Genomic DNA, 14452 nt, shown 5'->3' with positions numbered 1-14452 from the left:
CTTAGCAGTAAAGACAGAGGCAAAGAAGGCATTTAGTAACTCTGCCTTCTCGGCATCCTCCGTCACCAAGGCCCCTTCCCCATTCAGCAGTGCACTAGCATAGTCACTTAGGGTTTCTGATCAGCATTTTAATAGCAGTTCCCACAGCTCAAGAGCATTTTRCCTTCATATGTCAAATTGACTTTTCATTTCCTTAAGCTACCCAAAACATCTTGTTGCCCTAGGTGAGGAGGAGATCAGCCAGGTTGTCTCTATTCCTGTAATAAGATGGTTCTCACCGTGATCATATTTCTAAATGAATATATACAGAGGACAAGAATAAATGGTGAATTTATAAGTAGTACTACTGATATTCCTGTTTGATTTCTGTACATTAGAGAAGATACCCTTGTGTATACACATATTTAATTAAAAAAGRTACTGTTGCTAGAACAATTGTACCACTGCTCATGAAATAATTCCCTGTACTTTTACTTTTAGAGGCAAAGTCTTTAGCTACCTCGTCTTTTCATGGAATTATTTGAGTTGAAAGGGACCTCTGCTTTTTTTTTYCCATCTCTCTGCCCCCTCAGTTTTCCTTTTCTTTGAAGTTTGACTTCTGTATGAAACAGATCATTTTATTTTCTGAAAAGGGCTTGTGAAGCCATACTTACCGGCATTAGAAAACTTTGGCTTCCTACCTGTTTCATAAAATGTGTGAGAGGGGGTGTGTGCGTGTATATATGTGTGTGTAAATTGAGCAGCCTATATGGAATTAAAATAAAAACACAGAAGAAAGCTACACAAGAATATGGCTGACTGGAGGCATCCCATGCACGTGGTAAGGAACAGCCTGAGGGAGCTGCAGTAGTGAGAGCAACATCCACAAGCTTTTCCACCACAAAACATCAGTATCGTCCCTAGGAAGGGAGGTACTGACTACTTCAAGTGTGGCTTTAGGAGGATGTCACACAGGCACAATCACTCCTTTTCTCCAAGCACAAACTGTAGAAGATGCAGTACAGCAAATACACTTGTCCCAGCAATTCCATTACACAGCATCAACCTATCCAGCCTACAGGCTTAATGTAGTTTTCGCTGACCTAATGGGACTGATCAAAAACTTCTGAACTCCAAAGATTCAACAGAAATATAAGTAGATTGCAACGTGCTGTGCTTCTTGTTGGTTCCTTTGTACCAACTGTAGCATTTTTGTCAGGTTGCACAAAAGCAGTCAAGAGAAAAAGTTACTGTTTTTCAGGCAGTTYGGCCCTGCCTCCGTTCCCAGCTCCGAGGTACCTGTGTGTTAGTGCTGATAATCTTGCGAGGGGCAACAACAAGGTGCTCTAGTATTGGCCTCTGTGGAGGAAGCCTGTATAGATACCCACCAGGAGGAGAGGATGGCAGGGTATTCAGAATAGGCAGCAGAACAGCCCTTGCTAACCACAGAAGTTGTCTCTACATATTATGGTTTAAATGATTTACRTCTTGTGATCTTAAGAAGCTTTAGCTCCAAGCAGAAATCCTTAGGGTTTTCCCAAGCATTACATGAACAACAGTAACAACTCTCCCTTACCGCCAAGGGTTTTAGAAAAATCAGCAAGAGCTTACAGCTCCCTGCTGCAGTAAGAGGCACTTAGGTCTCTATGGCCCATCATTCCTACACTTGCTGGTAAAATACTKGTAGGAGCAATCCGAGTTTCGATGGTCTCCAGAGCCAGGAGCCGCCCATGCCCAACTCATCCCTGCGCTGASACGCGCKASAGCGTCCACGTCTTGCATTCGATCGCCGTGCAAAGACCTCCTGGACATCCTTTGGCCTTGGTGTGGAGGTGAAGCCGTTGTGCCCCGCTAGCAGCCTTGGGGCAGCCTAGGAGGAGAAGCTGCAAGGATGGAGGCGGCGCCGGAGACAGGGAAGCAAAGAAGAGGCTGCGGACCCTGCACCCCAGCAGGCTGCCGACCCTGCACCCCAGCAGCCCCACGGCGCTGCCCTCTCTGGGGTCTTGCACGTGCACAGCTGCAAACGCTTGGGCACACGCGTGCRGGTGCTCCTGTTCCCATCATACACGACACACAGCGGCTTGGCTACGAACAGGAAGACTGAACAAAGCCCTACCTGCCAACCCTGACATCCATCRGAGGCAGCCCAGGGCTTCCCAAAGCAGCCTGCGTCACATCCTGCTGTTTCACTGGCAGGCAGGATGGTTTCACTTTGCTCTCCATCCCCTGAACGCTGCGTTGCTGCTGCTGCTGCTGCAACAGCTCCCAAAGCCGCCAAGCTCCTCAAGTAACTCAGCCTGCTGAAGGGCAGAGAGCAGAGAGCTTCCATCTCTGGGAGCACAGTCCTGCAGCACCCTTCCACCTCCAAGCTCGGGCAACAGAAAGAAAACCCGATGGGGAAGGCTTCCGCTGAACTGCGCTGTCAGGAAACGGAGCTGTGAGCGAGCGAGCTTCTCTGTAGCGTGCTAAAGTCTGCTCTGAAGAGTAATAAAGCGGGACTGACTTTACTTGCAAACAAGTGCATTTTATACCTTCTTCAAAACTCTGTAAACAGCATAAGTTTTCCCTTTACAAAAAAAAGTCAAAAAATTACTGAGTCAAAAGAATGACAAATCTAAAAAATCTAGCATAGTGTAGTAGGTAGTGTCAGTTAATCCATCTTTTTAATTTTTTTTTTCAGTATTACTCTTTAAGGGGATGATCTGTAGAGTAGTTTTAGATTGCCCCTTAAATTCTTGCTCTCAAAGTGTGTGTGTGTCTTTTTCCTTGCTTGCAAGGCAGTAGGTGGTCTATTAACAAAAATTTATGTGTTTGGATGCTTTTGTAGCCATTTATTTCTGTACCTGGAAAAGTGACAAACCCAGGAACTAAGGGATTTACTTTTTACAGGCCCCAAAATAAGTGTGTTTGTATGTGGCTCATACACAATCTCTGTCTTCTGTACCTGAGAAGTATTAACCATTTTTTGGACTCTTCTCCTTAATAGCAGATGTGTCTCTGGGCTGCCCCAAAGATTCTGTAAAGTGATGCCTTCCTCTACAGTGTGGCACTTAGGACTTCATCTTCAATTTTGTGTTCAAACTTTAAATTGCCATGTTGTTATGAATTGGCCTCAAACACTGAAGTGTTGCCAGGAAAACTGTCCATGTGGTGATACTTGGTGGRATGATGACTTGATCAGTGAAAGGACTAGGGATCAGATAACCCTTCTTCCAGAAGTCATTAAACTCAAAATGAATGGTGATAAATGTGAGCCTTTTCTTAGTATGATGCTCCTGTTTCAGCATACTTCTTGTACTGCTGCTGCTGAATAAGTATCTGAAAATGGGTTTGATCTGCAGGTTCTGAGCTTGCTGGGAATGCTTTGTGTGAGTGTGAGTGGACAGAAGCGTCTGAGAAAGATGCTCTAGATCCAGCATTTTGTCTGTTGCATCTTACATTGATTCACTTGTATTTGATGCAGGTATTTAGTGTAGCATGCAGTCTTGTGAGAAGGCCTCCAGCCTAAGACGTTTTGTGTTAATTATGATGAAAAAAAAMCCCTACACAGCTTTGTTACAATTTTGATACCGGGAAAGGCTATAATAGCAGTCTGTGTGTCCTTCACCTTGTAAGTCTTTTTTACTCATTCTCTGGTTGGCTTTATTCCTGGCTGCTCTTGCTTGGTCTCCCCTCCCCTAGAAAGTGTAGTGTGGAAAACATGGGACAAGCAGTGCTGTCTTCCTGTAAGCGTCTGTCTGGGCTATCTGCATGCTACCCAACCAACACCCAGCTCTCAGTGCTCTCACTCAGTAGGTCAAGAGTGCCCCTGTTTTCCTATTGACCTCACTAGGAATTCCCCAGGTGAACGTAATTTTGTTTCTCAGACGCAGGGTGAGGTAGGGTTGTCTTCACTGTCACTTGTGTTTTTTAACATGTCAATCAAAGCTCTTATTTTAAGCTGTACTTTCTTCTGGATGGTGTTGACTTAAAGAACACTCCTGGTGTCTGCTCAGTTCATTCATTAGTCTGCTGGCTGCCTGCTCTCRCTACCGTCTAGGCTGCATGTTTCCATTCCCACACATGACAAAAGCAGCTCCTGCTCTAGGAGAATGCAAAGTCAAGAGCATTTGTGGTTTGCACTGCTGTTAATCAGGGATTGCAGAAGAGTTGAATGTTTTTTCCCTTCTCTCCCCAGACAGCCTGCCAGCGTTCCCCATTGCCATGGTGGCGGGGATAGTCATCGGTACGGTTACGGGTGTCTCACCGCTCATCTCTATTGTCGTGTGTCTTGTCGTGAGAAAGAACAACTCTAAAAAACGTTACTCTGGGTAAGAGATTTCCCTCCTCACCCTGAATGATGTGAGGAACAGCAGTAGGATCAGTGGGAGGGCTAGAGGGGATAGGAGTTGTTTGAGTCAAGTCTTAGCAATCACGGTTAGGGATAAGACATAGCCATGGGAAAGACTGGTCAGCTGCCTGGAGTGGTTATCTCTGTGCTGTGCTTAAAGAGACCTGCTGATCATGAGTCGCACCTGAAAATCACTGAATAGTGAAGTAGTTTTACAGCGCCAAGGTTGTATGCTCAAACAGCATTTAATCTGAGATCTCCTAGGTCCACTTGCCCTCCTGCCCCACTTCCCCCTCCCTCCAAAAAAGAAACCCACCACATGTGCAGTTTTAAGGAACTGCTCTGCTGAGATTAAGACTTRATTTTCAGTTGACAGTGTCTTGCTCCTGATCCTGGGGTATAATTGCAAGCTCCATTCATCACCACTCTTCCAATTGAGGAAGGAAGAACCACTCTGCATCCATTCTCATTCAGTCTGTTTTTTAGTTAATTGATCCCATCCCTGCAAGGTTTTTCTTGTTAGGAGGATGTCTTTAAAATGAAGCACAAATGAGAAGTCTTCARGACCTAGCAAAGGCAGAGCTGAGTCTTGTGGTGATGGAACTTGATGTTGGTGGCACTCCTTTTGCCTTCTCTCTAATTAACTGCTCATTTGCTTCTCTAAGAAAGAGTGAAAATTGTTGCATATGTAACCTTAGAAACAAAAGCAAGATTTATAATTTTCTCTTGTTCTTTCCCCCACCTCGAGAAAACAAAACAAAACAAGAAACCAATCCTTGCTCCCAGCAGTTTCTTTGATTTTACAAAAATAGACTCATGGGGATTTCTAAATGAACTTTGCCCTGTCCTTTTGCCAGTTGGAGAGCTTAGAGAGATTGAGTTGGCCATTGCCCAGTGGTAAGGCTGGTTGTAGTGAAGGTGGCTGTGTGTGCTCCAAGCTGTGTGGAAAGCCCGGGTTTTCCTTTTTGCATGTGTCCTTCCCCTAAGAACTGACAAGAAGGTTGCAGTGTCACACACCCATGGGGTGTGTGACGAGGTCTGCATGTCTTGTTTCCGAGTGAGCTGCTTCCCAGTGCCGTCCTGCTGAAGGACACATGCTGAGTCCGGAGCAGTAGTTCATGCACTGTGAGTTCTTGTAGCAGATTTAACTACTCTCAGGAAAGTAATCTCTGAAGTTTTAATACTGCTTCCACTGACTGTGCCAACTCTGCATGACGTGTTAAGAGAAATTAGATGTGCTGTGATATCCCAAACTTACGTATTTCCTTCTACATGGCACTAACCAGTGTGCAGTGGTGATGATGAGATGCACTTACTTGTAGATAACAATTCTGCCTTGGAGTGGGTGGGTGCACTGGGAGGTGTCTGGAACCCTTGCATGGCCACAGTCTCCGTTCATACTCTGACTTTGGTGTTTTTTTTTTTTTCCTTTCTGCCTTGGTGTACTGGGATCGGATCCTGCTTACCTTCCTCTCCTTACAGAGATCCTGATATAGACGCCAGATTGGGAATGTAACAGGGCTGGGTCTTCTCTTCCAGTCCTGCTAGACACCATGGTAACTAATCAAGTTGGTGGTTGCTGTTAATACCTGTGTGTATTTGTACACATTTCCCCTTCCTTTGCTGACTAACCACCTAGCTTTGTGCTAACATACCTTCATTGTAATTTGTGCTGGCATCTTTCGGCAAAGGGATGATGCATTTCACGGGGTGCTTGGGTTTCATTGTCTCATGTCTAACTGGGGAGGGATTCCTCCTTGCCCCAGATGGTTGCCCTCCATCTCTTCCAGCAGCGAAGTTGCCAGTGCATGGACTAGAGCACARGAAATTGAGAGTCCTTTCCTTGCCAGAGTAAAAGGAAATTCCCCGTATGTGCTCATCTGGCTTGGACTGCTCTGGAGTTTGAAAACTGATGTTTTGAGTGCTCTAAGTGTATTAGCTGCTTGAACCGGAATTTGACTTTTAGGTAGTGTAGATCTTAGAAATTCTGTGAATAAAACAAACAATTCATAATCAGCTCATTTTAGTCACAGAGGGCTGCTTTGTCTCTGAGACTGAGTTGAAGCCCYTTGCTGTGATGGGTGGGTCTGCAGTCCTTGTTAATCCCTGCTATAGGTACAAGGAGCTAAATCTTCTATGGTTAGATTTATCCAAAGAGTAAAAATGGTTGTCCTGCGAGGAGGTGGTCTGCTGAGCGTCGATGTCTTCATTTGTTTGTCCCTGCACCTGCTTTGTACTCTGTCTGTCCACAACGATTGGGAGAAAAGAATGCTTAGTGGCCAGGGGGCTGTGGTAGCAAAGGGAATTCCTGTGTTTACTGTCAAGGAAGTGGGGTCAGGACTCCCCTGAGTGCTTGGGTAAGAGCAGATAGAGCTGGCAGTTAAAGATAGGTTACTGCACTGCCCAGAGGCTACCAAAAATAAATGTAAGGGCATGTATGCACTCACATGCTTATCTCTGCGGTATTCGATCTTTCTCCAGGTCCCCACTGGGTCTCTTCAGTCCTGCTTTAGGGAAGTGTTAAAAAAAAAGCAAGCAGAGAATGAAAACTGGTAGCCTCTTTCAGGGCTGTTTGCACCACAGGACAGTTTCCTGACATTTCAGACAAGATTTGTCCTGTTTAGGTATGCAAGGAGCTGTTTTTGAGGCATCGAGCTCACATATCGCTTGTGACTCTTAATCATTCTAGAGACAGTGACAGGACAAGGGGCAATGGTGCAAACTGCAACACAGGCAGTTCCACCTCCATATGAGGAGGAACTTCTTCCCTGTGAGGGTGACAGAGCCCTGGCACAGGCTGCCCAGGGAGGCTGTGGAGTCTCCTTCTCTGGAGATCTTCCAAACCCGCCTGGATGCCGCCCTGTGCCCCRTGCTCTGGGTGTCCCTGCTGGAGCMGGGGGGTTGGACTAGATGATCTCTAGAGGTCCCTTCCAACCTYRRMYATYCTGTGATTCTGTGTTGTACAGACACAAGGGGACAGATTTATTTTGACGATCTGCCCAAGCCAACAGCAAGGGACCTAATGTGGAGTTAGGTAGAAAATGCCTTTGCGTTAWGGAAAAGCTGTTGGCTCCAGAAAATATTTGCTAAAATTGCAGCAGTGGTAAAACCCTTGCCTCAGTGACTGGGACTATTTAGCTTATATATTGTTAGCAAATAGTTACTGTTGAATCTGAAACCTTAATGAAGARAAGGCGTATGGGTTGTGAGGTTTTAGGCTCGCTTGGTTAAATGGGAGTAGCTAGAGAACTTGGGTTTTGAAGAAATTGTTTTCCTCTMTTAAGAGCTGCTCCTTCCTCTTTCTCACCAATGAGGCTCTAGAAGGAAGGACAGAGAAATAACTGGGGAGAGATGGAGAATATATGTGTTTATTCCAGAGTCCATTATGTTCACTTTTATTTTGGCATAATCTACCACTTTCATCCTGCCATCACTCGTTTTGTTTTTTGTTTGTTTTTTTTTTTTTTTTTGCTTTGTTTTGTTTTGTTTTTGTTTACGCATCTTGAACATTGTCCTGCAAACTCTGCTCTGCCACCTCGTCAGCTGCGGTCCCTCTGAGAGCTTGATGTCACCGGTTAAGCAGGCTCCACAGAAGGCACCCTCCGACACACAGGGTCTGGTAAACAGCGTGCCCGTCAGATCGCACCAGGTAAACAGCTCCCTGCTGCCCTCCAAAGCAGGACCCTCACAAAGCGTGGAGGAGATGGTATGGAAAAGGTGGAGGCAGGGTGGGACACGTCATTTAGGTGCTGCTTGTTAAGGTGGGAAGGGTTGGGTGGTGAACGCGTCTGCTGCACACAGAGGACAGACAGTGAAGTGGGATTGGGGATCTGCTCCTTAGAAGGCTTAGTGCATTTGGAAGAACAGAACCGTGATGTTAGCAGAGGTGGAGTTTTATGCCCCATTTTGTACTTTTTTATAAGAAAGGGGGTTCTGATTGCATGTGTTAACTAGCGCAAGTGGTAGTGAAGTGCAAGCSTGGCAATGATGAGGAACGAGGAGCTCGTTAATACATTGCACTACACCTTACAAAGCTGCCTAATCTCTTCTAGGATTTTAGTGGAGGAGGAATTTTGCTTCCTTTCTCCATCGCTGTGAATGTGTATGTTCTAAGTGGCATGTGCTAGCTTTACATGAAAATAAGTGACATGTAGGCAAACACTAAGCAGTGACAATCACTTTGAAGATGTCTCTTACTACTGCGAGCTCTTCTCTGCTTCCCTGCACCTGGCTTTTGTAACTGAGAAGCTTTGCTTGGTTCTTGCTAGTGTCAGCAAAGTTCTGCTGGCTTTGAAGGAAGGCTGTCGTTCTTGGCTAGACTAACATCCTCTGGGAAGCAACTTAGGGAGGAGAGAGCACATATCAAAGAGGGATTCTACACAATGTATGATTATCCGTTACAGAATTTCCTTATTTGCACTGCAGCCATTTCTTACTTCTTGATTTGTGTATCCTCATCTATTTTCCTGTAGAGGCATAGATCCTGATTGAATTTAAGTCCAAACTGGACTCTTTTTTTAATTGGTGACCTTTTTGCAACTCTGCAGAGCAGTGCATTGACTCTCAGGAATTTCTCTATCAGGGGGGATGTCTGATTTCTTCACTTATCCCAACAAAATAGCAGTGATGTTTGTTAAACAGAAAAAATAATGCTCACAGTGAGCTGGATAAATCTTAATCTCCCCTCTCTTGGTCTTTCAGTTTGTTTCTGAAATTCATCTTATTGGGCTTACAGCATGCTTTGGAATAGAATCCTAAAGGAAAACTTGAAAGTGTGAATGCTTTTGACCCCAAGGAAACAAATATGGAAAATGGCTTTATTTCTTTATAAGGAAACAGATGGATGTTGAGGTAGAGATGAATCCCATTTGTCAGGTGAAGGGAATCTCATTGGAATTTTCTTTTCTTGGCAAATGTTTGTAGCAGCAAGTGGTTTCTCCACCTTCTGTTAAGTCTTTGCCCCACTTCTGTTAAGTCTTTACGGAACAACAAGCAAACTTGCTTGCTTGTCTTTAAAAAGATCCACAATACAATGAGGTTTGATAAGATTTAAACAGTTGATTTAAATCAGTGAGAAAACTCATTTTAAAATTGATTACAGTAATGTTTTAAACTTCTAGCTGCCGCTCTTCCAAGCAAACCCTCAGCTCACCAAGTGATGATAACAGCATGCAAATTAACATATTGAAACAAATTMCATCTATATAAAACCTGATATTTCTTGCTAATCAAGAAATTAGTTGTAGCTTTCAAACTGATGTGTAGGTAAAATGTTCATATTCACATTCCTAGCCATTCCCAGAGACTGTTGCGGGATGGAACAGTTCAAGCACTGAACTTTCCTTTCTTGACCATTTTTGTACCAGTGGCCCACAGTGGCCCACAGGCAGTGCTGCTTGCTCAACAGGGAACGCCTGCCTGCGTGCTTCCTTKCACGTGGTGGTTGAATGCTTGACATTTCACTGGTGTGAATATATATACAAACACAGAAGACATAATGAGACATGAACACAGAACACGAAACATAATTTCTCAGCTGTGTTAAATAAAAGGCTCCTCTGAAGTGGYATCCTGAACCTGCACTTCTTTTGTGTTTGGGTGCATATCTATCATCTATGGAGCTTCCTTTCTGGTGGCCCTSAGAGCACTGAAACTATGTGTATCCAAATTTGTGATGTTCAGCTGCTTGAGTCAAATCCACTTGTTTTCATTCTTCTCTCCTTCCTGTGTTCCATCCTATCAAATCTCTATGGGTATTTCTTCTCTAGGCCATCTTTTTTATCTAGTGATATTAACTCTACCCTAGTATCACTTGGGTGAGTGAAACGAGTCTTTCTGATGAAGACTCGAGCTGCATGCATTTCACAAATGGATATCCTTGCTAGTGAGCGGGGTGCTAGCAGGCAAAGTGTAAGGAAGATGTGTTGTCTCAAGGCTGAAGGAACACTGACCCTAAAGAGTCACTTCTCTAGAAGTGAGTCTGTGAGGTACAGAACAGTTTGGCACAAAGGTGCTAAGCTGATCCTAGGGTCTGGTAAATGCAGAAGCAGACAGCACTAAAGCTTAGCTGTGTGCTAAGCACACAGAAAGCCCCCAAGTAAAGCTGTGTAGTRTTTTTGCTCTTTCTGACCTGGTTCTGTACACTGTACACTGGACCCAGGGCCCGGAGAAGGAGCTGTTTTTGGTGTAGGGACTACTGGCTTCAATRTGAGATGGATTTCCTGGGCTTGCATCCGAGGTAGCTGCAACAACTCTTAGAATCACCTGAAGATGATTCCGGAATGTCTGGAAACATTGCAAACCCCAAGGCACAGAGGTCAGACTGTACAAGTCCTGTTTATTTTTGCTGTAACTTTCAATTCATGACTCTGCTAATAAACTTTAGCAAGGTATCTGCCTCCTCTTTTCCATCGATTCTGACTGGGAACATCATGAGGCTGAGGGAAATTCTGAGGAGTATATGGCAGTGTTGGACTTACTTCTGGTTGTGAGTTTGTAAGGGATTAGGTGAAAATTCTGAGCTGGTTGGACTTTTTTGAGTTTGTGCTTGTGTAAGAGGAGCCCTTTTAAAGATCCATGTCACTGGAAGTATCAAATGCGGAAAGAAGGCCCTTGGATTTCTCTCTGTATCTACTGTCATTAAATGCTAGCCAGTGACCAGCAACCTCCGTGCTCTCCTAGCAAGGAGGTGCTTTGCTGTTAGCAGAGAATGGATTTTCTTCTCTCCCTTTGCGCGGAGAGCTGTTCTGCTGTGGAGTAAAGATGGAAGCATTGGATTAGCTCTTTCCTGATGGAGCTCCAGAAGCATCCATGGATAGTCTCTCGTGCAGAGGCTGCTTTTCAGGTGGAAGCAGTGGCATCAGCTCGGTGCAGACAGAGCCTGCTTAGGGGAGATGTGTGGAGCACAGATCTTTTTTGCTGTGACCATTTGCAGCAGCTCYGATACTGATCATAATCAGTTAGAAAATCAATCAGCAACAAATCAAATAGACATTCTAATGAATCTTGTTTTCCCTTTTCTCTAGGTTAGCCAATCTGTTGTTTATTTAGGTGGCAGTAAGCACATCCAAACAATGCTAGTGTCACCTGGATCAGGTGATCACACCAGTCAGTCTGTCCACCAGCTGGTTGCAGCAGGGTAATTATATTTTACCTGGCATGAAAGTAGAAGGGTGATAACTGATTCTGAATGAGCTCCTCTGGCAAGAAGTGACTCATCAGAATTTCTTAAACAAATGTGATGTATTGTGGTTAGCATTTTGTGTAGTGTTGGATTTCGTATTAACTGACTCAAAGTGCTGTGGAGCTCGAATTGCTGGCTTGGGGCAGATGGCCAAACAAAGACCTTTCCTGGTAATCCCCTGCCACCTGGGCTTTCTCTCCCGCACAGCTCGTGTTTCTGTGTGTGTTTTCTCCGTGGAGCTCACGTGGTCACAGCCGTCTGCCCCGTGCTTCTCCCAGCTGGGGTGTGCAGGGTTGGAGCTGCAGCSCAGGTGCTGCTGTGCCCAAAGGTCACATCTGTGACAATGTCTTACCAGGTGTCTGCTCTGCTGAGGTCTTGTCCTCACCTCATCTCAAGCAATCGCCATCCCCTTTTCCTGCAGGCCGTATTTTGGAGCGTGTGGTGCTTTGGGAAGGCGCTGCTGTGTTTGAGTGGCCTGCTGAAACCAGGCTCACCCGGTGCATCCGCGTGGGTGGCGCTTGCTGCCAGGGCTCTTTCRAGGGAAAGCCCGAGCACGGCTCTTAGTGTTGGGCAGTGCTGAAGAGACTGAGCCACAACAGCAAATTTCCCTCATGTGTGGAGAAGTCAGGCATGAGGGTCATGGAGAGTGCTCTAGTTTGAGGGCCTTCACCAGGCATCAGGTTTCTCTGAGGCATGACCAGAAAGCCTCGATGGCCCAAAAGTGGAAGGATTCAATTTTAGGGCTTTAACTATGGGCTGTATTGGCTCAGAAATGAGGTAAGAATTCACCTTACGGCAATGTTTTAGYGCTGTGTAAGTTTTCATCCCGCCACTCGCTTGAGCATTGACTGGTTATCACAASGTGGCTTCTGGTTTGTTCTCTACCTCTTGCTCAGTGTTCCAGGGCTAAGGCTGCGCTGAGATTTGCAAGACTTGAACAGTAGTACATGAAATATGCTCTGCTGTCTTCCAGAAAACCTGTGATACAGTTTCTCCCTTAAAGTGTTAAACCTGGCATGCATCCGACTAAGCTGTGTATCTTTTTCTGTTCCCTAACATCTRAGAAAAGCTACTTTTCAGAATAAAGAATTCCATGTTTTGCTTTCTGTGCAAAGACATTCAGTCTTAACGGTATTCAAGGGAGGACACTGTGCTGTTTGCCATGCTYCTGGTAGAAAAAGGTAGAAAGGTGGCAGAATAGATCTCGTGGAGGTGAGGGCTCATTTCGCTTGCTGCAGAGTGCCATTAGCRGTCATGAAAAGTTGTGTGGTCTTGCTTTATTTTGGTGGTCTTGCTTTATTTTGGTCTCAGCCGCAGCCCCTGCTGAGGAAAGGGGCAGTGTGAGGTGTTCTGAGAAATGCTGACTGTGTTTTCTTGTTTGTTTCCAGGGCCCGGTCATTTACGCGCAGTTAGATCACTCCGGAGGCCAGCACAGCAACAAGATTAACAAATCAGAGTCCGTGGTCTATGCTGACATTCGGAAGAACTGAGAGGAGATCCTAACCTATCCAAAGCAAAACACACATTCAGACTGGAACTGCTTGAACAAAAACCGACACCCTGAGAACTCACATGTGGCCTTTGATGCCTAGGCTAGGACCAATGCATGTGCATACAGAGGGAAAGATATATATGTATTGTGTGTAAATAGTCTATTTAATCGTACAGAAGTGATACCGGTGTTGCATGTTGAAATGCGATAAGAATTCTGCCTATAAATTGCCGATATTCTTTTTTGTATCTTGTATGACGAGAGAGAAAGTGAAAACTCACATCACAAATCTTAAATATTTTTATCTTGATTATTAATGGAGAAACTGGAAGATGCCTGAAGATTCTAGATTGACCTGGAGAGTCGTTTTTTACTTAGGGGCCCTAATTTTCCTTAATGGGCGACCCTCACAGGTATTCATTTTAACTGGATCAGATTCTCAGCTTCTTATATGAACCACACGTTCTCACTCAGTTTGGTAAGCCAAGCTTAGCTGACTCCTAGCTGTCACAAATGTTACGGCTTACTCTTGCGAGTGGAGGAAACCTTTAGGCCTATCTGACCTGTGTAATGCAAGTCACAGATTTGTTTACTGTTGTTTTGAGCCCACACACTCAAGCTTCGACCTTTGCAGTACAGGGATAGTGTTGGTCTGTCAGGTTTGTGAAACAGTAACTTACCTGAGAAATCCTAGGAGCTAGCGAGTTAAAGGGATAGGAAGCTGTAGCTCTATGTTACTGCCTCACGTTCTGTTGAGCCTTTCAATTGTGTGTTTCTTCTGTGAAACTGTCATTTCCTATAAGCACAAAAAAAGGGCTCCAGGGGACCTTCAAGTTACCCAACTCCCTCAGCTCTCCCAAATGGCCCCATTAGACCTCTGTCATTTCCTTACAGATGTTTTTTTCTGCAGGCCAAATGACCTCTGGAGGATATCTTCATTTTTCTTTTTTTTTTTTTTTTTTGGTGGTGTTACTTGTCTTTGCACAGTGGATGTGGAGGACAGTTTCTTTCCTTCCTTCCTCTTTGCAAGCCTACTACTTGAGCATTATTTCCCAGCTTCTTGTTTCAGGAATAAGCATAGGTTTATAGATTTCTGATCATTCTTTTCTGCTGAAGAGGATCTTTCCGTAGCGGATCTGTTTGTATCCAGAAATCTTGTGCTCAAAACTAGGACTATCATTCCAGCCAAGGTCTTATCAGAGTAGTGTACAGAAGAAGGATTTCTCTTCTGTACATCCTAATGTGATGCTGACTTTTCTGTGGCAGTAAGTTTGATTGTTATAACCCCTTCTCTCTGGATCTTACTATTTCCTACTTCAGTCTGTTTGTCTCTACTGAAATTCTGTTATGGCTTTTTCAGTTCTCATCTTCATTTTCAAATGAAAATTTTCTTTTGAGTTCTCATCCTGTCCTCCAGTGAGCTCGCAACACTCTTCAGCTTGATATCTGCAAACTTAAGCTTGCACTG

The 14452-nt window shown here is 44.7% G+C and overlaps 1 protein-coding gene across 1 annotated transcript in view; it reads left to right on the top strand.

Annotated features, from left to right (window-relative positions):
• Positions 1-13829, top strand: part of MPZL1 (myelin protein zero like 1) — a 22046-nt gene extending 8217 nt beyond the window's left edge. Inside the window, exons 6-8 of the mRNA XM_026038544.1 lie at positions 4157-4289; positions 7853-7958; positions 12881-13829. Of these exons, the coding sequence (XP_025894329.1) occupies positions 4157-4289; positions 7853-7958; positions 12881-12982 (341 nt within the window). The 3' untranslated portion in view covers positions 12983-13829. The remainder of the gene's footprint in view (positions 1-4156; positions 4290-7852; positions 7959-12880) is intronic.
• The last annotated feature ends 623 nt before the right edge of the window (positions 13830-14452 follow it).

Source organism: Nothoprocta perdicaria, unplaced genomic scaffold, assembly GCF_003342845.1.
Source record: "Nothoprocta perdicaria isolate Ctin4 unplaced genomic scaffold, notPer1 scaffold_212, whole genome shotgun sequence".
Taxonomy (NCBI): domain Eukaryota; kingdom Metazoa; phylum Chordata; class Aves; order Tinamiformes; family Tinamidae; genus Nothoprocta; species Nothoprocta perdicaria.
The sequence above is the reverse complement of the archived record's forward strand: the minus strand, read 5'-3'. Positions and strand labels throughout refer to the sequence as shown.